The following is a 22893-nucleotide window of genomic DNA, read 5'->3' as shown; positions in this document are numbered from 1 at the left end:
AGCAATTAGGCTATAATCAAAAGAGAATCAGATTGATATCAGAGAAAACACTTTTTCTTTTCAAGATATTTGATTGTCCACTCTCCATCTTGGTTCTTCCTCTTTGTAATCGTCTCCCCTGGCGCCTTGTTACCTTTCGGCAGCGAGCATCCCCATCCTGGTCTAATCATTAATTCCACACTCAAAATTCAGCGGCTCCATACATATACATCACTTGCTGTAATTTCATGTGCACATGGCTGAGATCCGCCTCTAATGAGACGGCTAACAAATTCCCCTTGTTAGAAAGAGACTGCGAGCATCATTCTCTTACATGGATGTGGAAAGACGGCATAAAATAAACATAATTGGGGATTGAAATTTTATTTTTTGTCCTAATTGCAGTATTTTAGTTTAAACGTGCTATCAGAATTGATGAGCCCAATGATTTGGTCAAGACTTGATGGAATTAGATTAAATAAGAGTGTATAAAATACTAGGAGATTTTGAGGTTTTATCTGGTGAGGGGCACCTCCTCCCGCTGGTCCACCGCCCCGTTAGAAGCTTTGCTCAACACGGAAGGCGTAAACGTGACAAAAGCGTCAGTCCTGCTCGTTGGCGAGCAGCTGAAGTCCGAGGCCGGGGGCCTGGACGAGAGGCCGCCGGATGGAGCGGAGTGACAGGCCAGGCAAGTGCACGGGCTTCCCCCGGGACCGAGCCCGTGAGGCGGACTCTGGTACAGGGACGGGTGCCTGAAGGCGCACAGGAGTTCCGGCCTCTGGTACGGGTGGGACAGCATCCGGAAGCTGTCCAGGGAGCGCAGCGGGTTGGGGAAGGGAGTGGCGGGGGTCGGAGCGGAGCCGGCTCCCACCCCCAGGTGCGAGTAGTAGGGCAGCGGCAGGTGGGATGGGAAGGGGTAGGGCAGGTTGCCCGTGGCCGCCGCGTGGCTCATCATGTAAGTGTAGAAGGCTGGGTCGGCTGGGTGAGGCCACGTCATGGCCAGACGCTGACGTTTGTCTTTCATCCGGCGGTTCTGGAACCACACCTGGGGCGGGAGACACGCCGGGTCAAATATTAACCACAAACCTAACTCTATTACAGGCCATAATAACTCTCTTAACTGGCTTTGCCTTGCAGGTGTACATTTCCGCTACACTTTTGGGCTATAAGCTATCGATAGCTTATAGCCCAAAAGTGTTGGGTCAAAAATAATCCAGTTATGGGTCAATTTGACCCAACTTTTTTTGCCCAAAACCAAATATTAAAATTAGACTGAGGGTCAAATTGCCTCTTTTTGACCCATGATTGGGTTCTTTTTGACCCAACTTTTTTTTTGTACAAAAAAATACTACTGTAATGTTTTGTAATCCAAAAAGGGTGAAATTACCCCTCCCTCTTAATGTTTATTTATTTTTGTTTTATTTAATCACTCACAGTTGGGTCATCTTTGACCCATTTTTTTTTTCTCAAAACACATTTGGATTGTTTTGCAACAAAAGGGGTCAAAGTGGTTCATGGAGGCGTTGGCCATCTTTGTAACCCACTTTTTTTTTTTTTTTTGGACAAAGGCCCCCAAATCATTCATTTTTAATGTCAAATTGACACACATAGCGGATAGATTTTTCTTTTTTTTCCTTTTTTTTTTTATCCTTTTTTTTGTACAAAAAAACAAGTTTACAATTGGACTGTTTTTGGACACAAAAAATGGGTTAAAATGACCCTTTGTTGCATTTTGACCCAACATTGGGTTATTTTTTTACCCAACTTTTTTTTTATTTACAGAGTAAGTGCCAACCATCCTTTTATTTTCCTTTTTCCAACAAATTAATTTCATATTTCAAGATAAAATAGTTTTTTTTTAATTATTATTATTATTATTATTTTAACTGAACCGAATTCTTCTTTTAATTGGAGAGCTTCTTTTTCCTCATACCTTAATAGTCGTTTCCGGTAGATTCAAGGCGGCCGCCAGCTCGCACCTCCTCGGCCTGGACACGTAGTTCTCCCGGTAAAATTCCTTCTCCAGCCGTGCGATCTGCTCCCGGGTGAAGGCTGTGCGGTACCGACGAATCTGATCCGCCGAGTAGGACAGAGAGTTCTGACCTGGGACGGGCTTACCCGGGTCAGAACCGGAATCGCTTGGCAGACCAGGCGATTCCCCATTTCGACCTGGAGGGATGATAATAAAATAAAATGTATTTGTGGTTGGGGATGAGCACAATATTTCATATTTTTTTTAATGTGAACAGTCATGTCATGCAGTTATCATAGTTGCAAAACATTGCATGCATTTACATTTCGTAGGCCTTATATTCATAATCAATCATGTTTTCTGAATTAATTGTTAATGATAAGACACTAATATTTTAATCTCAAATGACTGCATCTGCATTGGCAGACCTATTTGTAGATTGAATTAAAAAAAAAAAAGCCTACTAAAATTGTATTTTTGATATCTTTGCCAATTCTTGCGATCTAAACATCACTCATGCTTACCTTTATCTGAGGGGTAGTCCATACTTTCAGGCGTGCAGCTGACGTCGATTTCCTCGTAAAAGTCCGACTCGGTGTCCGAGCTGCTGCCGTCTCTGTTGGGGCCATCGCCCCGGTGCCTGCCCCCCATCTCCGCGCACAAATTCCTGCGGGCGATCTCCTCCATCACCGCCTCCGTCAAGCAGCCCCTTCGCTCCGGTTTCCCGGGGCTCCCGTCCGCCAACGTCGAGGTTCCCTTGCGCGTCTGAGCCTCCTGGGCCAGCATGTCCTCTCGGCTCTCCATCGAGGGAAAAAAAAACAACAACAAAAAATCAAAAACGTGGCGAGCAGAACAGGTCGTGATGTGGGTTGAGTCTGGAGGAAGAGAGAGGAGAGACTTGGGATGCAATCCGCTCTGGCCCTGAGAGAAGAGTGTGCAGAAAGAACTCTGGGAGGGATCTCCATTACCTCGCCCCCTCCCTCCCTCTCTCTCTCGCTCGAGAGCTGTCAGTCTTAATTGGCCAGTGTAGGATGCCGCGGTGACGTCACGTATTGATTGTACATTTAAACGCAAGGCGCGATGGTGGTGCGAGCTGTTGGGGATCTGTTCAAAATATCTCCAATTTGAAAATCAACTATTTGCATTGACTATTTGAGGAAATCAGACAAATTGCAATTGCCTAATCCAGTGTAAACAAACTTAACATATTTGATACCATAAAATGGTGAGAATTTTCTTTTTTTGTGTACTTTTGTTTTAACTCTAGTAGTTTAGAGATTCTGTCCTTTTTTCTTTTCTTTTTTTTCCCCCTCCCCCCTGGTATCTTATTTGGGTTTACAGCGCAAATACTTTGTTACTTAGTTCTCAGTTTCTGTAGAGTACTTGAGCATTTATCTGACTACTTTTATACTCCCTCACTTTAAAATAACAATCTTTACTAGTTTCTACTCATTACTTCAATTAAATAAATAAATAAATATATATATATATTAAAAATAATAATAATTATATATAAACTCATGTGGTGATGACACAAAAAGGAGTTAAAATGAAAAGTGGTTGAGATTTAAATGGATTTGATCTCCGGGAACAAAACAGAGGCAGCAGTGACAACATATTCCCCATCCAGGGCTGGAGTTCAGAAAAAATTGTTTGTTGTCCACCCCATAATTCCTGCAGGCAAATGCATTGTCTTCTGCCAGGCTATTTAAATATTCACCATATAATCTGGAAAACAAATACAACAGCTAAGGTAATTTCAGTCAGTTTGCAAAGCATGCGGGAACACGTTTTGCTAGCATAACCACGTAGCACCACTCAAGTTGGTGCGAACCATTTTGAATGTAAAACAAATTTTCCTTCAGTATAACACCGATTCTATATCTTCACTTCAAAGTGTCAGCACTTTTCCATTTCATGTACAAATCATCCTAGAAGGGTCTGACCTCTTTCCATCCGTCAGCTCCCCCCCCACCCCCAAACGAAACCCACACGCAACACAGCCCTCTCATGGTTTGCTGCTGACCCCCCCCACCTCCTCACCCCACACCTTAAGTGGAGTCAAGTAAAGTCCTTAAAGGTCAAGTCTCGAGGTCAGTTTAGATAAGAGACGCTTTGACATTGGAGTCCTTAAACGTTAAGAGGCATTCCGCTAGAAAAAACAAAAAAAACAAATATATATATATATATATATATATATATATATACTGCGGCTTTCAGTTTTCAAGCTTGGCGCCATTACACAATTTTCTTCTGCACACTTGTTCAAGATTGATTCCTGACACAATAAGTCAAAAATACCTTCTAATTTTATGACGGTAAAGTATTGCTTATAGGATTATTTTGGGTTGTGTTTCCACAAACCAATTAGTCGTGAAAATAGCTTTTATGTGGCTATAATTGAAATGAAATGCGCAGCTTTCCTCTCCTTGCGTCCATTTGCTTGCAGCTGCAAGGCATGCTGGGATTTGCGTGGCGGTACATATGGGCGGGGTGGAGAATCTCCATCAACTTGGAGAGGGAAGCTTCAAACGGCAGCAGCCTCTGCTGTCCTTGTGCGCCCTCGCCTGTCTGACGGAGGGAAAGGCCCCCAGTGGGCATAGAGCAGCCCCTCCCCCCCCCCCAGACACAGTGAGGGGAAATTCCTTTGCTTTTCTCCCCCAACTCTTTCATCCGGCCTGTAAAGGATTGGGGGGGGGGCATCTCGCTTTCACTGTTGGATTGGCATCATTTTTTTAGTGACAATATAAGCCATCGTTTTCATTTTGAACATCGACATTGTGCTTATATCCGGGTAGTTATTTTTAAAAAAAAGAAGCTGCACTTATGATTCAATTACATGTATCAAGTGAGAAACCAGAAGAATACTGTACATGCAAATGTATTTTAAAGTTCAATACAACTCAACTGTACTTAAAATCAATTTTTTATTTTTTATTTTTTAAATAAAATATTGCACAAGTTAAACATTAACGCTGCACCTAAGTATGGGGGGGGGTTAAATGATTTAATTCAAATGCACAAAATGTGGAGTTGTAAAACATGACGTTCTAATCTACTCTATAGGTTAAAAAAAATAAATAAAAAAATGGTCAAAACTTCGACCAGTTAGAGCCAATTTTGTACAAAATTATTTTTTTTACCTTGGTTTGTTCGAAATTATGTGTCAATTTGACCCATTTTGGGGGTTTGCATACTAAACTAGGTGAATTTTACCCATTTTTCGGAAGTTCTTTTGTACCAAACTGTGTAATTTTTTTTTGCCTTTGGTTTGTTCAAAATTGGGTCAATTTGACCCATTTTGGGTGTTTGTATATCTTGTACTAAACTAGACCAATTTGACCCGATTTTTTGGGGACATTATTTTTTCCAAAACTGGGTAATTTTTAGGGGGGCATCGTTTGTTCAAAATTGGGTCAACTTGACCCATTTTTCAGGTTGTAATATTTCGTGCACAACCGAGTCACTTTGACCAATTTGTCGGGATAATTTGTGCAAAACTGGGTTATTTTATTTTTTTGAACAAAATCCCCAATTTTGGAGGCGTGGTTGTGTTCAAAACAACCCAAAAAGGGTTATTCTTGACCCAACTGTTTTCCGTGAGTTGTTAAAAAATTATAACGGCATCAACACTTCAACAAATATTTATTTTATTTTATTTTTTTTGGGGGGGGGGCTAAAACGGTTATTTATGTTGGAGCAACTTTTAAATATAAATTATTAATATTTAGGGCACTACAAAGCAAGCAAGTTGTTTTAGCTTTAAGTTGGGGGACAATTTTACTTAAAATTGTATTCAAGTTTATTCCCTTGAAATTTTTAGTTCACCCAACTTATTTTTAGTGTCTTTTTTTTTTTTTTTTTTTTTTTTTTTTTAATAGAATGCTCGTTTTGATTTAAATCTCGTATTTAATTATTGATTTATGTATTTATTTTTGTGATGTTTAAAATTTTCCTTGCCGCATGCAGGCTCAATATCAAAATATGAAACTGTATGTGTAGCAGTCGTTCTACACTTGTGCATTTTGTGAAAAATGTCAACCTTTTAACGGTGACGTTCATTCAAAGATGCATTTTTTTTCCATACGGTTCTCAATTTAGCTCTCATCCCGGCAAACGCTCGTCATCCGTAGTTATAATTGTGAGAGAAAATTGCTCAAGTGTGCATTTAATTAATTAACATTCAACACATCGTCACGATTAGCATCTTATCATGACTAATCTATCTCAAGGAATTGTTTTGTGCTACTTGTTGTTATGCAACGGGTCTTGGCCATAAGGGCAGATGAGATCTTGTGATCCGTGAGAGATAACGCACGGAGAAGCTTTTGCGCAACCATCATGACCTTGGTGGCTTTACAGTCGTGTCACTTATATTGTGTGTGTGTGTGTGTGTTTTAGATAGTGTATAAACTTAGGTTATTACATTTTTCCTGTGTCTGTAATTGTCCTTTTGACGACTTTACTCCCTATATGAACATTAATAACTGCTAATTTTAAATGTGGCAAAATGATGACACGTAATTAGAGGCCGTTTTGATTCATTTTTTTTGGGTGGGTGCGGGTCTTAAATGAGGGGAAAACAATAGTGGAATGTGAAGGCGCATTATCGATGCAGATTCAGAGGAGCAAGCTATTCCCCACTCATGAATTAGTTTGCAGCTATATAGGGATGGGGTCCAGTCAGAAATCTGTGTAGTCAGCATTTGAATTGATATTTTAAAATGTAAAAAAAAAAAAAAAAAGAGAAAGTCTGAAGCCATCACTGAAAGTTTGTGAGCTATAAATGTGTGGCAAATACATCATGTGATCAACCTAAAAGGAAAGGCAATAAGTTTATTTGTATAGAGCATTTCATACACAAGGCGACTCTATGTGCTTTACACAAGGAAAGACAACATAAGCATCAAGAAACGGTAGTTAACATTCAGAGGAAGAAAAATAAATGAAAATAGGTTACAAACTAACAATCAACAAACTTTAAAACATTTAACATAAGGAAGTTTTAAAAAATAATAATGATAATAATAAAGCTTCTGACTTTGAAAAATGATCTGTCTAAACAAAACAAACCCACACAAGATAATTGTACCTTTTTAAAATGTATAATTGTCGCCTAATTAAGCATTTTTTGGTGCATTTATATGGAAAGAACTAGTCGTTTTGATGGCAACAAGCTAGCTGCTAAATGTCATCTGTAATGTTATTTTCTTAGCATATGTCGAAAGTAATATAATCGTTACTTTTGTACTTGAGTACATTTAAGGGTATATTTTACTTTATTGCACAAACTATAGAGTATTTCAACAAAGTATTTGCCACCACGAGCATAAAGTGGGCCAATGTTTGTGACAAGGAGCAGAACTCTCCACTCTATCGTGACTTCTTCTTTGCTGGGGGAAACTCAAGGAAGGAAGGGGGGGGGGGGTGCTAATGCACCCCTCAGCTTTTATGAGGCAGCAGGCAGCCCAACTTGAACTTGACCATGGAGTCTGTGCAGTAGCCTACGTGTGGAATCCAGTCCACTGATACGCCAGATTAGCTTTGTTGGAACACAAATCCGCACATATTTTGGATGCATTGCTAGCAAGAGGATGGAAATGAAGCGATATTGCCACTCCCTTTTCTTTTTCGCTCCCTCGCTTGAGTTTGGCCTTGAAGCAAGATGACGCATGCAGACGTTTAACTCGCTGACCTTGGAGACAAACTCGTCCCGGTGCATGACTGCAGCTGGAAACCTTTGTCTCATGCCTGCATGCGGCTCCTTACTGTAAAGCGACCACACGCCAACGTTGCGGGGTGCTTTTAACCCAGTTTGAACGGGAAGGGGGGAGTCATGCATGGCATAAAGTGGGCCAACATCAGTAGCAAGCTAACACACCAGGTGCAAATCTCTCAAGAGTCCAGCTTCTTGGCATCTTTTGAGGAAAGCTGATATTTACAAGTCTCTGCTTGCAAACGCCGTTCTCATTTTAGAGCCTCGCCGCCATTACGCATGCAGCTCAGGCCTACTGTATTCACAAAACGCCCACTAGTCTATTTTATCAGATAGTCTGGATGAATATTTGCATGTTTTTAAATCTTTGGAGAAGACGGGACAATTTGTGACTCGCACGCGACGAACTGCTGTCCAAAAGTAGTGAGCCGGAAACTATGACTCAAACACGCCTTTAAAAAAATAAATAAATATGAATAAATTGGTACAAGCTAATGTAAAAGGAACAACATGAAACTCTGACATATCAGGAAATACAAATATTACAATGTTTATATCCTAAATGCTCATTGAATCCTGACCACTGTTTGAAATTTCCATTAGTTCCTTTTCGTTTAAAAAAAAAAAAAAGACTGAAAACGAAAATATACGCGCGTCAAGCTTTATTTATCAGTCCTCGATCTTTAACAGAACTAAACTGGCTGCATGCTAGACCCAATTTTATTTTTTTCCCTGTAATTATTGGCCTATTTCCTGCAGCTTGCTGTAATATTTCATTTTGGTCACATTTGATGCTGCAAATGCGAGTTCTCATAAGTGTTGTTATAAGTGGGCATATAGAATTTTTGGGGTTTGTGATAGGCCTATTTGAAAAACTGTCACTTTCCTCCACAGACATGATTATATTTAGACGGTCTCAAGCTTCTTTAAGACCGCTGCATGTGGTGATAGAGCTGGGGGGGGGATCCAAGTTATGAGCATTAATCTGAGTGTTTTGTATTCTAAATAAGCCCGAAATGTTCGTATGTTGTAACTTGAACCACAAAAAACAAACATTTTGTGATTTTAACATTTTCTGTCGACTCGGCATGAGTGAAACATTTTCTTTGATTTTTGCCTTACATACGACTCATATTTTTCCATGCAACGAGGCCCATTAAATGACTTTCTATACTTTTTTTTTTTTTTTTTGCACTTAATTTAGATGTCAATCCCAATATCGTCCTATATTTTCCAATATTGCTGCCCATATTGAAATCCTGGCAACTGCGAATGTCACCTAACGTTTGTTGTAGCCACGCTCAGTCATTTCCGGCTAATGTGTTTGAATCGAGGAAGTCGAACTTGAACTTGGGTGCTATTTGTATGTGTGCGCGCCCCTGCTGTAAACGCGTGCTCATTGTGAGGATGTCTTGTGCAACAAGTCGGGCTTATAATGTCGATTTCACAAATGCACTCTTGAGTTGTTGATTTAATTTCTCGAGTAACGTACAGACTGGCTCAAGATATTCACAAGCGTTTATTTCAAGTTATGCAATCACACTTGTCGCGTGCACCAATATTATATTTGATAAATGTCTTTTACTTGAAATGAGCTATACCACTTTGTGTATTTTTGTTAATACTATCACATTTTACATAACTTGTTTTCCCTATTTCCCTATAATTTTTCACATTATAAATTTGATTAGTTGGCGTGTGTATTATGAAATAATTCTTCAGACGATAACACAGCTCACCTGATGGGCTAGTTTGCAAAACGCTTTGAATCAAATTTAATATCTTGTAAAATAAATCCCAAAATATAGCTTGAATCTGCGGTGGTATTTTTGCAAAGGGAAAAGGGCATGACTGATTTTATTATATATATTTTAAAATATAAACCGATTATCTTGAGCATGCTATTGCGTCATATTAAAAATATAAATAATTTTGACTACAGCAGTCACTGATTTTTTTTTTTTTAGTATATTTTTACTCGTGATTATTTTTGCATTGGTTTTATGTGAATTTTCTTGCTAGTGTAAAAAGTAGATAAGATCCAATATTTTTCCTAATAGTCTATACGTGAACGTACTTGCGACAGTCAAGTGCTGCGTTTTACATTAAGTTATAACATTCACAAATAATGCTCAGGTTAGAGTTTAAAATCAAAACAAATGAGTGAAAGCGTCAGAAAAGACCCATCGCGGTATAATAAACAAACCAGACACACACAGAAACGACGCGTCATCCCTTCTTCCCAGAATTCACACCTTTGTCACACGTATTTGCCAAAGACACCCCCCCCAAAAGATCTCCAAATAATAAAAAACAAAATTTCTCGGAATCCCATGCAGCGTATATAGAAAAGTTGCACTTGGCTCAAACGCCGCTGAGACGTCAGACGAGTTGAGAAGGAACGCATGGTGCAGAAAACAAAATGATAGTAAAAGTTTAATGTCCTCCAATCGCTTTCATTGGGACAGGAATTCTCACCCTTCTTCCGTTCTTTTCAAGCAGCTCAGACGCTCCCTTCAAAGCCTCAATGGCCCTCAGCCCGGACGGCGAGACAGCAACTTTCAACTTGACCTTGGCCTCCAGCGGTGCCCCCCACCACCCCACCCCAACCCAACTCCCCTCCCGTAATTAGCCCATAGTCACAATAGCCCCCCTAAGATAATAATCGTGCACAATTGACACCCTGTTGGCGTCTGCATGCAGGCCCACCTCGATATTTCTTGGGCGGCCATTTTGAGGGAAAATACGCAGCGAACCTGATGCGTGCGAATAAGCACATGTTGTGAATGTATACACAATTCAAGATGTTGTTACTGTCTGTTAAAATAGTCATTTTGAATCTTGCATTCCTTATTCTGGGTGCTCATAACCAATGCGTGGCATGCATTGCCTAAATGGTTGTGCGTAATGGCGCATTGTTTTGAATTCACACTCTATACAAATCAAGCAAATGTTGTTTTGTAGCACACCTTAAGTCGTTTGTTTTTGTTAATTCAAGTTGAGGTAAAATTCGTATTTCTCATTTTGACTGTACTTTCTCCACAATTCATACAGATGGCCCCGATTAAAAATGGTGATTCTGCGTATTTATTGGTATATTTATTTGAGATGTATATCAAAAACAACACAAGACTCGCTCAACGGTCAACTTACGTCTCCGCATATTCCTCCATTTAATTATCTCAAGTGGGGATGTTTACCGTCCCTCCTTTTTGCACAGTTGCTCACGTGTCACCGCGTCGACCAATCACAGCGCGACGTCGGCGCTCGGCTGCGCGTCACCGCTTTTACGCTCTGGGAAACCAGGATGGATCTTTTTTCACTCCGTGGGCTTTTTCGAAAAGAGCCACAAGCTTCAATGTTGGACGCCGTGCTATGACAACGTCACTGCTGCTCCGTCCTCCTCGCTGCTGGCTCGACCCGTCCGTGATGTTCCTCTACGACAACGGCGGCGCTGCAGCTGATGAAGTGAGCAAGAACATGGAGGGCTTCGCGGGCGGCAACTTCGCGGCGAACCAGTGCAGGAATCTGATGGCGCACCCGGCCTCGCTGGCCCCCAGCACGGCGTACACATCCGGCGACGTGCCCGCCACCGGCGTGGGCGAGCCCGCCAAGCAGTGCAGCCCCTGCTCGGCCTCCCAGAATTCCTCCAGCGCCTCCCTGCCTTACGGCTACTTCGGCGGCGGCTACTACCCGTGCCGAATGTCGCACCACGGCGGAATCAAATCGTGCGGGGCGCAGCCCCCCTCCGCCTATGGGGAGAAATACATGGACACGTCGGCCCCCGGGGAAGACTTCGCCAGCCGGGCTAAGGAGTTCGCCTTCTACCCCACCTATCCGTCAGGTCCTTACCAACCTGTGCCCAGCTACCTGGACGTCCCCGTGGTGCCCGCTATCGGTGCGCCTTCGGAGGCCAGGCATGAGCCGCTGCTGCCGGTGGAGAGCTACCAGCCGTGGAGCTTGGCCGCCAACGGGTGGAACAGTCAAGTTTACTGCGGCAAGGAGCAGCCTCAGTCGGGGCACATGTGGAAGTCCCCTCTTTCAGGTCAGCAACATTGCATCAGCATTTATTTGTATTTATTTTTAAATCTTTTTTTGCTACTTTTATTAGCATGCAATTAAGCTAGCGTTTGCTGCAGTTATATTGTTTAAATTTTCTATGGTAAATGTGTATTTATGACGACAAATACTGCAATTAAGTGACTTTTCAATTTTTTTTTAATTACAATTGTTTTCTCCAACTCCATTTTTCACGCACTTGTTGACGCTCTGCGGTATCCCACGCAGACGCGGTGTCCCACGCAGGCGGCGACTGCAGCTCGTACAGGCGTGGGAGGAAGAAGCGCGTGCCGTACACGAAGGTGCAACTGAAGGAACTGGAGCGGGAATACGCCGCCAATAAATTTATCACCAAGGACAAACGCAGGAGGATATCCGCCCAGACCAACCTGTCCGAGCGGCAGGTGACGATTTGGTTTCAGAACAGACGCGTCAAGGAGAAGAAGGTTGTCAACAAATTGAAACCGATCAGCTAGTTCCCCTTTTCCCCCTTCTTCATGTTAACACACACACACGCTCACACACACACACACACACTTACACACACACATAGGCTGCATTGGAACAGCAATAATTTGTTGGTTGATGACTTCCTGGAGCCACCTGACACTTTGTTGTCCAAGGAGGAGAAAAATCAAACATTGAATTATGACTTTTTTTTTTTTTTTTCTCTCACTCTCCAGAATGGTGCACAACGAGCTTCCACCTTTTTATCTGCACTTTTTTTTTTTTAACGAGAGTGATAAATGCAAAGATCCACGGGAAACTACACGATTTCGGATTTGGACCTTGGGAATGTTAAATATTAATCTCCCTGATGTTTTTTTTTTTTTTTTTTTTTTTTTTAAATCTTACATGTTTAGCTTGTAGTGCTTGTTGGAACGCGTGTCATCGTTCATGTCCATATCTTCATGGTGCAATGGTCGAATGCTCAGATAATCTTGTGTTGATGTTGTGCATATTATAGCTTTTGATAATGTGTGACTTACATGTGGTTGTATATAACGTAAATTCTAGCATGACGTCAAGGCTATGTGTGTGTCCGTGCCAATAAAGTATGTATTTGTTTGATATGCATCCAATATTGTTGAAACCAGACTCTTAATATCTATAGTTATGTAGATATGTTTAGAATTTTCCCACGAATGTTTTTTTCGCCACGGGATTACTGCATTTTTTTTTTTCATTATTTTTTTTTAAAACCTAAATGTCCCTGCAACTTCACCTTGATAGAGTATATTTGTTTGGAATTGCTTGCACCCTGTATGGAAACATTCTAAATATTTTAAACATGGAAATGTGTGAAGCAAACGTAGATTTGGAAGAAACATGACAAAAGTGAACAGCGGATTTGTACTGAAATGTAGATCAACACTGCCATCTAGCGACCATTTTGTGACTAACACGTTGCCTGAAATCATTGTAAACCCTCTGACTTTTGAACGTGCACATCTAATATCTCATTGTTTTGCCTATCATAATGCACTATAGTTTATGTATTATGATTGAGGATGTAGAAATACCAAACGATGAATTAATAATACAACCCGCATGATTTACCTGATTATTTACGGTATTAAAAAATAATAAATATATGAATGCATACTGGAAGTCCTGCAAGGTTTTAATTGATCTTTTGTTGTTCTGAATTCAAGTCAAATTTATTCATTTTTCATGAGAATTGAGAGGTCACGTTTGTATATTTTTCAATATTAGCACACGGGCGCAATTTAATTTTCTGTAGGTTTTCAGGGAATGATAAAATTGTGCTTTTGCTGTCCACAATGTTTATTTTTGCGTAATTTAAAACTGGCAGTATATTTCTTTGGTACTCATGATATATTTAACTTCACTATACGGTTGTAACTTGTATGCAGTCGTTCTCAAATAATTTACATCGTTCATGGTGCGTCTTAATATTGCATGTGTTCAAAAAGTAAAATGTACGTTGCATGTAAAATCAAACTTGGGCTTTTTAGATGGACGTGTCTTATTTATTTTTATTTTTGAAATCAACTTCAGCATGTTTACAAAAACTAAACTGCACTTATCGAGCACCAATGTTGCTCGGCTTCGAGTGAGTGACGAAGTGCAAGTTGCAAGAGAACAAGCATGCATTAGCAATCTTATCACGCACGTTTGCTTTGGCTGAATTCATCCGTGAGTCAGTGTGACTGGCAGCCAAATGACAGCGTGACGAGCTCCCCTGACAGGCTCACTCACATTGGTGATGCAACCGCTGCTCATTTTTTATTTATTTATTTTTCACCTTAACACTTGGCGATTATCATGGAATGCAACATGTCAATTTACAGATTGTTGAAGATATATATATATATATATATATATATTTATTGATTATTGGTTATTTGGCGACAAGCAATTTAAATTGTTTTGGAACTAGTATTGTTCTTTTGTTTACTTAAAAATGCAAGTTGGAATGTTATAGTTGTGCTTGTCCTAATTTAGAATTAGTCAGCTTTATTTACAGAATAGAAGTCAAGACAAATAATACACCAAAATAATCTATAATAGAAGATATTTGGACGTTTACTAAAAAGCATTATAGAGATTTTGAATTATTTATTAGTATGTCCGACAAAGTATTGCCTGTTTCACGTCTAATAATAATATCAGAGCATCATAGTAGGGTAAGTTTAAATTTGTACATGCTTGTGGAGTGGAGTGCAGAAAACGTGCGTGTGTATGCATTACAATTGTCCAAGCACGTTTGCTAGCATGCTACATCATTTGTTCAATTTAAAACATTGCTATTTGTTTACATGTGATTCAAGTGAGGCCATTAAACTCAATTATGTTTAATAAAATTGCAGCTGAAACAAACGAAACATTAATACAATCGAGCATAAAATATAACACACACAATTTAAGTAAATGTATAAAATCGAAAATTTAGTTATTTAAATTCATGATGACATGGAAACTACCACTACTGCAGAATGACCACGCTGCGTCCGCGTGGCCGCGGCTTCACACGTTGTGACGTGACGTCACCGCAGTGCTGCGCGCACGCGAGGTGGTGGCACCCTCTCGGACATGCGCGGTACGTCGCCACTGCGGAAGCTAGTAGCGCGGGGAGTGTTGTCACTCATTGGTCGCGACGAGACACGGCGAGCTGTGATTGGCCAGCTTGAGGCTAACACGACCCGAATCCCGCCCCTTTTTAGCTGAGATGTCACTTGAGCACTGGAAGCGCATAGCACACCTCCCCCATGGTCACGTGAGACTTTTATGAATGGAACGCCCATTGGAGTTTGAGCTGAGTGGAGTGCAAACATTGGGCTTTTGCTGCCACCTTAAGGCCAAACGGGGAGTTGCAGCACTTGGGTTGACCTTGCCTTTTAGCTTGCCATGTTATTTAACGTAAATAAACATTGTACATTTGCTAATCTTTTAAAAGGAACATGTGAAGGAAAATTACCACGTTTCAAAGCTATACGCCCCTATCTTTTGATTTATATACTTAATTTAACTTTGATAAGTAATTTGAATCTACTTAAGCCGCTTGAAAGGTATTGTGATGCTTAATAAGCACAGTGACCTCATAAGCAGAATGAGTCAGCTGCCTCTCAGACGTGCTTGGAGCCAGACGAGGCCAACAGCAGCACGCATTGTGCTCTTTACATTGACCTTCGTGTCTGCAAGTAATGGAAGCGAGCGCGCACACACACACACACACACACACACACACACGCAGGTTCGGCCACCAATTTCTGGCTCAAGGCTGGACCATAATCTCCACAACTCCCCCACCAACAAAATTTAGTCCGAGACCGTGACAGCTCGCAAATACAACGCGTGACCGACAGCACGCCAAATCCTCCGTGTCCGAAAATGGCGCCTTTGGCAGCTCGGAAATCCCCCCGAAGCTATAAACTGGTTTGCTGTATAAAATATGAAATGTCACACATCATTGTATAATAATCAAATGGAGATTGTACATAATTGGAAACGTAGATGACCTTTTTTTTTTTTTTTTTTATTGTAGCATTGAATGAGGGTCGTTTAGATCCCATTTTTTCTTTTGCATTCACGTGAGTCCATTTGACGAAAGTGTAAACAGCGGTTTACGATGACTTTTTTTTTTGTACATTTAGCATCTCAAAAAATGAAGACAAAAATAAACTATTGCTGTTTATTTGATTTTTTTTTAAATGATTCCAATGCATGCATGCAAATTCTGAAAAACAACCTTATAGTTTCAATTAAAAACAGAAGGTTAATATGTGACAACAAAACTGTTTTAGCCGTTTTAAAGGCATGAAAATTCATTGGGTACTGTATTTTCAAACTAAACTTCAAAAGTATGAACATGCATTATCTTTGAATTTATTTTTATTTTTATTTTTTTACATGAAACGTGTTCCAAATGTGACCATAAATTTTGCTAAACGGAAATGAGCTATTGCATTGGCACAAAAAAAAATCATAAAATTAGACTTTTCTAAGATTCATGTTTATCGTGTGAACTTCCATAGTGCATTCTGTGTTGAAATGCGTTTTACTGCACTCATGTTAAAGCAGTGTGTGAATAAATTGAGTTTCCTCATGCTTTGCATTTCATTTATTGTGGCACTAAAATCCGCTTTCCTCCCTCCTGTCTCGGTCCATTGTTGTCCCGAAATGCGATCCACAGGCAAAGCCGCCATTGTGGAGCTGCACTGGCGTGTCCATGAAGGTTCTCCCGTTGACCGTGGAGTTGCTCACTTTTCCCAGCAAGGCTCCTGTGTGGTCCCGGTATACGCTTCTGTCACCTGTGTGGGGAAGAAAGAAGTCATCAGATGCGACTCGAATCAGGTTTTTTTTTTTTTTTTCTTTCACTCACCTTTATGTCCTCGTCGTCTTTTCCGCTCCTAAACTCTAAGCTGTAAATGTTTTTGACCCTGTTCCACCCAAATGGTTTTACACTCCCCGTGCTGCAGACAGCAAGCGTGTATCATTCAAGTTCAAAAACAAGATTTTACTCTTAAAAAAAATAAAAATAAAAAAACGCACGTGGGAGCATCACAAATGATATGCAAATGTTTATAATTGAAACGTGAAGTATTTATAAGCAGAAATGTTTTTGCGTGCGTCCGTTTACGCACCACAAAATGACCTTTGCACATCTGACAAGTGCTTTTTTTATTCTTCAACTTAAATTCCAAATGTGTATCATAACGTCGGAGCCTCTTTTGTAACGTTTTCCCGTTCAAGTTGCAGGTGTGATAGCTTTTTTTGTTTTTTTGTTTTCCCCAACCATAAAAATGAAAACAAAACCAGGCAAGCACTAAAGCTGTGGGCCCTTTTTTTTTTTTTTTTCCCTCCCTCCTTTCCCTTCCACTGAAGGACTGAAACTACAGGAGGCTTCTTTCTGCAAGGGCTGAATGCGCCAATTGAGGCTGCTTTACAGCCCACAGGCCTACCTGATGTGCGTTAAACTGTACCCTCACATCCTACTCACAATCAATTGTTGACTCCGAGTCTAACGAGGCTTTATGGCACACGGCCGGGGTTGGCACGGTGCTTCTTTGGCTGGGTGGGGTGGAAGGATTAAAAAAAAAAAAAAAAAAAAAGTGGGCTCATTCAATTTCAATTAAATTTGCTTGACAGAAAAAAAATGTGAAAAGTGTGCTTATAAACATGCTGGAAGGCCAAATAAGTATGGACGTATTTCCTTGAGGCAAATTGGGTCACTTACTATTCCGTCACAAAATAGTATAAAGTGTGGTTTTCTTTCAAATGAATATACTTTTCATTCAAAACGGAAAAGTGAATTTTCCTTGGAAATGGGTTAACTCGCCAGTTTCTTCACAAAATAAGATTAGAACAGTAAGACCTTTCTCGAAACTTAAAATATTAACTTTTTTTTTTTTCATTCAAAATGGCAAATGCGTCGACTGAAGTTGTATTTTCCCTTAATGGGTTAACTTAAAGTTTTGATGAGAACGTTTCAAAGTTTCTTTACTAAATAAAGAGAAAACAACGTTAATAGTACTGCATGAGAGTTTCAAATTGCACCTTTTTCTTAACATAAAACATTAAGTTATAGTTTTCATTAAAAATGGAAAATGTCATTTTAGGATTTGATATACTCACATTTTTCATAAAAATGTAAGATTAGAAAGTAAATACTTAAAAAACAAAAAAGTTTCAAAGTGCATTCTCTCAACTTCAAATATTTTCATTCAAAACGACAGTGTGCATTTTAAGGTTAAATAGTTTGCCATAAATGGGTTTACAAATTCAACACTATATAAGATTTGTACATTTTAACTTTAAATATATTACGTTGTTTTTTCATTCGAAAGGCAATTTAGCAAAGTCAATTCTGCAAGGAAGTTTTAAAGTCGTAACTATTTGTTTACCATTCAAAATGTGAATATCATTTTAAGATTTTCCCTGCAATATTTGTTCACTATTTCATTCACAAATAAACCTTTTTATAGGAAAGTTTCTTTCACCTCAAATTCTTGTTTATTTTCACTCGTTCAAACCCGAAAATTCAATCATTATAAAACAACTGCAAACGTTCGAGCTCTCTTCGAAATATTAATGACGATGGTTGCCCCAGGCTTGAAGTTCCAGTCTGGCATTAAAGTCCACTCTTGTGACCCAAAGCATGCGTAAATGCAAAAGCAATTAAAGCAGCTTCATCCGGGGCACAGTAGGCCCTTTTGCTCTTTGTGCCTCTTTTCCCTCCCCCGAACTTGAAGTCGACCGTTCAGACAAAGCTTTGGCTTTGAGAGCTCTTCCCGTGCCAGACTGCACTTTGCTTGCCAAAAAAAAAAAAAATCCCACAAGAATGATGCCCCGGCAGACTTCCCTTCAAGGTTAAACCAATTTAACAAGCCTCATTGTCTATTTTTAGACACCCCCCCCCCCCCCCAAAAAAAAAAAAAAAAAAAAAAAAGCGCCAATCAGTCAGTGTTAAGTTAGGGGCGATTGTTGCAAGTGCATCTTACCGCTGTCGTGTTGTTGGCTCGCTTTGGATGCGCGTTGGTGGCGACTTTCTGTCACGCTTGGCCACTTTTGTGGTGTCTGCCTGCCTTGCTGTGAGGGGGGGGGGGATAGTATAGCAGCTATAAAAACGCATGCAGGTCTGTGCAAGAGCTCGCCTTTGCTTTCCCTGTGCTCAATTAGAGCTTAAAAGCCTCCGAACACCTCGTAGAATTATCCGGACTGACTCAGAGGCGGAGCGTGTTATAGTCTTAAACTCGCAAAAGATTTGTTTTGTTTGTTTCCCCCCCCCCGCAATTTCACCAAATAAAATAAAAGCCACACGAGGGCCACACGGCTTGTTGCTTCTTGATGTTCAAACCCAGGCAAGAAGCCGTCTTAGCGTGCGATATTTTCAGCTTGGGTTTCACATGTGCTATCAAGAGACCCCCCCCCCCGGCCCGCCACGGCGGTCTTAATCCAAGCTCAAGTCTCATATTAGACTCAGGTTGCAGCTCCAAAACCAGCTACACGGTGGCCGAATTTGCTCGGCGACAAATAACACAACTTTGTGGAATTTTTAAGATAATTCTTTCTATCGTGGACCTGAGAGGAAAGATAAAAACATCTGGAAGATGTTTTCCGATTGGAAGAGGTCTATTTTAATAAATATGTCTAGGAAAACATGAAAGAGTGCGTAAAAGTGAAGAGGAACAGCGTGCTGTGAGAAATGGAGCGGTTTATTCCTCCGTGCTGGAATCACGTAAAATACACTTATAAGTCACCATTTTAAATCTGTTTAACCTACATTTTACGTCTAATTTGATCCAATATGGCCTCCCTTATTTGCTTCCACCTTGGAGCCAGTTGCAACATTAGCCGCTACTTTGAACATGACCCTGATAACCAAATGCGCGCTGAGCCAAATGCTTGCTGTTGTAAAAACACCAAATGCTGATGACGAAGGCGATTCTAAAAGCAGACTTTGGAGATAAGCTTGACCGTCTCCTTCCTGCACAGTCCTCAAGACTCCCAATTCTCAAGCATGCACAAAGTCGAATATATAACATTTTATGTTTCCCCACCTGGGAAGAGTATAGCGACATTTCGCCATCTTATTGCGAATTATTGAACAGAAATGGTTGCAATCGCAAAACAAAGTCGTGAAGGAATGATGGCGGCTTTTCTGCCGCTCTGATTTGTTGCAATTTCAAAGAATTCATTCCGAGTCCAACGTGGCGATAAACTATCAATGTCAAGCTTAACGCACACACGCCAGGCGCGCGCGTGCGCGCACGCACGCACACACGCCGCCGATCTGTCAATTTCTTGCCGCGCGGTCACGTGACGCCCGCCTCCGTTGGAGTGGATGGCGATGGCTCTCCACGTCAGCTTTACGTCTCCGAATTTCTGCCTCGCGGACCTGCTTGAAAGAGGCGAGAAAAGCGGCGCGCTTCAGAGCCATGCTCAGGGAGGGCGTGGAGGAATCCAAGGCGTAGAACCCGGGACCGGACGATACCATGATGGATTTTGACGAGCGGGTGCCTGTCGGCTCCAACATGTATCTACCCAGCTGCACCTACTACGTGTCGGCGGGGACGGAGTTCTCCGCGCTGCCCTCCTTTTTATCCCAGAGTCCCAGCACCCGGCCCATGACCTACTCGTACTCCTCGAACCTCCCGCAGGTCCAGCCCGTCCGCGAGGTGACGTTCAGGGAGTACGCCGCCATCGACGCCTCCAGCAAATGGCCGCACCGGGGCAATTTGACGCAGTGCTACCCGGGCACCGAGGACATGGTGCACCGGGACTGTCTGTCGGCGCCGACCGAGCTTTTCGGCAAAAACAGCCCCGCGACCGCCTACCACCACCACCACCACCACCATCACGCCGCCCCCGCCTCGTCCAACTTTTACGGCAACGTGGGGAGAAACGGCGTCCTCCCGCAAGCCTTCGACCAGTTTTATGAGACTGCTTACGGCGCGGCGTCGGACCAGAGCCCCTCGAACGGCTACCCGGCGGACAAAACGCACGGCAAGCAGCCCGCCTCGGCTCCGGACGACTCGGGTTCGGGCTCCTCCGAAGCCAAGGAGCCCCGGGAGGACACCAGCAGCCCGGAGCTGTCTTCCGGCAACAATGAGGAGAAATCCAGCAGCAGCGGCAGCAGCAGTGAGTATATTGCGTGCATTCACGTCGGCGCCTTGCTTATGAGAGAAACTTTGTAATCTTCTACGCCGCTGTTAAAAATTTTATAAGCTGTTTTATAAGCATATAATGTTTATAGAGGGCCTGTGGACCCCCCCCCCCCCTTCCCTTCTCTTCCCGCAACGAAACTTTGTTACAAACCACCATGACGTTCTTGCTGTTGAAATTGTCCATGAGAGCGATTTATTTTCTTATTCCCACAAATTATTAGAAAGCAGAAACCATTTTTTGAAAGTGAAGCCCCATTCAGCTTTTAAAATTTCCGAGGGCGTTGCCTTGCTCTGCACTGTCAAGTCATACGAGTTATTATTATTATTATTATTATTTTTACGTTAAAGCACGTCACCTCATCTTACTTTATGGTATTGTCTTTAAAAAAAAAAAAAAAAGTGCAACCACTCTTCAGTATAGCGAGTAGAGTATATTTAGCCTGCCCTGCTGGAAAAGGTCAAAGCCAAACAGCACCGACTGTTTTGACTCAACTGGGGACTGTTATTGGCGTCATTTTCATATTATGAAGCGCTTTTTTTGTCCGTTTATAACCAAATATCTCCCCTTTTCTAGATGGCCAGAGAACCCGCAAGAAGAGGTGCCCTTACTCCAAATATCAGATCCGAGAACTTGAGCGAGAATTCTTTTTCAGCGTGTACATTAACAAGGAGAAGCGTCTGCAGTTGTCTCGGATGCTCAACCTCACCGACCGCCAAGTCAAGATCTGGTTTCAGAACCGTCGCATGAAGGAGAAGAAGCTGAACAGAGACAGATTGCAATATTATACGTCCAACCCTCTGCTCTAGTGGGCGACTTATTTGGAGCTCGCCACCAACGACTCTCTCAGGCTGCGGTGGTGGTTGTTGTTGTTGTGGTTGTTGCAACGCCACGATGGCCGCCAAAACAACAACAGTGGTGCGTTTCAAGTTCGCGGACAAGCGCCTGAATAGGTGAAAATGCGAGCTTGAATGAAGATTCTAATTATTATTTTTTTGCTTCATGGACGTTTATTCTTGCTATTGAAGCTCTTATTATTTTGGAATTGCGCCTCTTTGCGCACGCAGTAGTGTGATTCACGCGTCCTTTTTGAGTTTCAGTTTGTACTCTGACTGAACAAGTGTATTTTGTTATCAAAATGTCATTTGATTTTTTTTTTTTTTTCATGTTTTAATTATAAAGTGAATCAATACAAACATTGGTTGTGACCAAATGGCGTCCAAACGAATGAGAATGTAACGTAATGTTTTTTCTTTGTGTGTATTTATTTTGTAGCCACTCGTTTACTATATTTTAATTTCACGTAACTTTATTATAACAAGCAGGTTAAATGTATTTATATATACTTCTCTTTTTAATATCCCATAAACCCAAAATGCCATTTTCTTTTTTTAAACGGACTTTTTAGTCAAATGCTGCAGGCCTATATCACCACCAGAGACATAAGCTCGTCCACCGGATCCACACGGGAGTTGCACTGAGGTCCACACCCAAAAAAAACACAGGTAGAAACATGCAGCGGGTCTCCTGCATCCTTTAATTGAACCCAACTCAATTTGTTCTGGTTTCTTTCATGACTGCATTTGCGGTCTTTAACGCGTCATCTGACTATTATGGAAATTTCATGTCAGGGTCAACGCATTGAATCTCCTGCTTGTTATGCCCTAAACACGATTGTGTATTATACTATATTTCCAAATAAAAAGAAATGAAAATATCATTGAAATAAGCGTTGTTTGTATGCGTGTGCTTTGACAAAGCGTTTGTATAATTATGCGCATGAAGTGTTTACAAAACGTGCAAAAAATGTTGTTTACAATACTTTTACTAAGTAGACTACATATGTGCTGTAGTGTAGTCAGCCTTATATTTGCTGGGTCAAAAATGAACCAAATTTCGCTTAAAACAAAATGGACTAACCCGGTAACTTGGGTCAATTTGACGCAATTTTCTGAGTTGTTTTGTCCAAAACAATTCAGAACGTTGATTTAATACTAAACAAAGTTGGGTCAAATTGGTCCATTTTTTTAAATTTTAT

General features: G+C 41.2%; 4 protein-coding genes across 8 annotated transcripts in view; 3 read left to right on the top strand and 1 right to left on the bottom strand.

The window, feature by feature from the left end:
• The window catches only part of hibadha (3-hydroxyisobutyrate dehydrogenase a), a 75364-nt gene that overhangs the window by 32447 nt on the left and 20024 nt on the right, over window positions 1–22893 (top strand). For all 3 annotated transcript variants that reach the window (XM_077506668.1, XM_077506667.1, XM_077506666.1), the window contains one exon: window positions 16384–16544. In XM_077506668.1, coding sequence (XP_077362794.1) covers window positions 16384–16423 — 40 coding nt within the window. In that variant the 3' untranslated portion in view covers window positions 16424–16544. The remainder of the gene's footprint in view (window positions 1–16383; window positions 16545–22893) is intronic.
• Window positions 51–10832, bottom strand: LOC144007235 (homeobox protein XHOX-3-like). Of its 3 annotated transcripts, none has more exons than XM_077506681.1 (4): window positions 10821–10832; window positions 2476–2749; window positions 1913–2148; window positions 51–1024 (listed from the first exon to the last, which is right to left on the bottom strand). In XM_077506681.1, exons 2-4 carry the CDS (start codon window positions 2735–2737, stop codon window positions 494–496), a joined length of 1029 nt encoding a protein of 342 aa, XP_077362807.1. In that variant the 5' UTR covers window positions 2738–2749; window positions 10821–10832; the 3' UTR covers window positions 51–493. The 3 variants fall into 3 exon arrangements, with proteins under 3 accessions (XP_077362807.1, XP_077362806.1, XP_077362804.1); XM_077506680.1 differs by lacking the exon at window positions 10821–10832 and adding an exon at window positions 10146–10255; XM_077506678.1 differs by lacking the exon at window positions 10821–10832 and having other exon boundaries at window positions 2476–2920.
• On the top strand, window positions 10808–13329 carry LOC144007233 (homeobox protein Hox-A13a). The gene is made up of 2 exons (XM_077506673.1): window positions 10808–11712; window positions 11955–13329. The coding sequence occupies exons 1-2, from the start codon at window positions 10860–10862 to the stop codon at window positions 12200–12202; spliced, it is 1101 nt and encodes a 366-aa protein (XP_077362799.1). The 5' UTR covers window positions 10808–10859; the 3' UTR covers window positions 12203–13329.
• hoxa11a (homeobox A11a) lies at window positions 20112–22513 on the top strand. The gene is made up of 2 exons (XM_077506682.1): window positions 20112–20831; window positions 21432–22513. The coding sequence occupies exons 1-2, from the start codon at window positions 20186–20188 to the stop codon at window positions 21662–21664; spliced, it is 879 nt and encodes a 292-aa protein (XP_077362808.1). The 5' UTR covers window positions 20112–20185; the 3' UTR covers window positions 21665–22513.

The sequence above is a fragment of the Festucalex cinctus genome, chromosome 19, assembly GCF_051991245.1.
Source record: "Festucalex cinctus isolate MCC-2025b chromosome 19, RoL_Fcin_1.0, whole genome shotgun sequence".
NCBI classification, from domain to species: Eukaryota; Metazoa; Chordata; class Actinopteri; order Syngnathiformes; family Syngnathidae; genus Festucalex; species Festucalex cinctus.
Note: the sequence above shows the minus strand (reverse complement) of the source record. Positions and strands in the feature narration are given on the sequence as shown.

What these genes read in the sequence shown, in the direction of transcription:
- LOC144007235 (XM_077506678.1), bottom strand. Translation starts at nt 2,755, where the DNA reads ATGGAGAGCCGAGAGGACATGCTGGCCCAGGAGGCTCAGACGCGCAAG. An exon ending in GGACTACCCCTCAGATAAAG is followed by an intron (nt 2,149 to 2,475) that starts GTAAGCATGAGT and finishes TCATCCCTCCAG; the next exon opens with GTCGAAATGGGGAATCGCCT. An exon ending in TACCGGAAACGACTATTAAG is followed by an intron (nt 1,025 to 1,912) that starts GTATGAGGAAAA and finishes CTCCCGCCCCAG; the next exon opens with GTGTGGTTCCAGAACCGCCG.
- hoxa11a (XM_077506682.1), top strand. Translation starts at nt 20,186, where the DNA reads ATGATGGATTTTGACGAGCGGGTGCCTGTCGGCTCCAACATGTATCTA. An exon ending in CAGCAGCAGCGGCAGCAGCA is followed by an intron (nt 20,832 to 21,431) that starts GTGAGTATATTG and finishes CCCCTTTTCTAG; the next exon opens with ATGGCCAGAGAACCCGCAAG.
- LOC144007233 (XM_077506673.1), top strand. Translation starts at nt 10,860, where the DNA reads ATGTTTACCGTCCCTCCTTTTTGCACAGTTGCTCACGTGTCACCGCGT. An exon ending in GTGGAAGTCCCCTCTTTCAG is followed by an intron (nt 11,713 to 11,954) that starts GTCAGCAACATT and finishes TATCCCACGCAG; the next exon opens with ACGCGGTGTCCCACGCAGGC.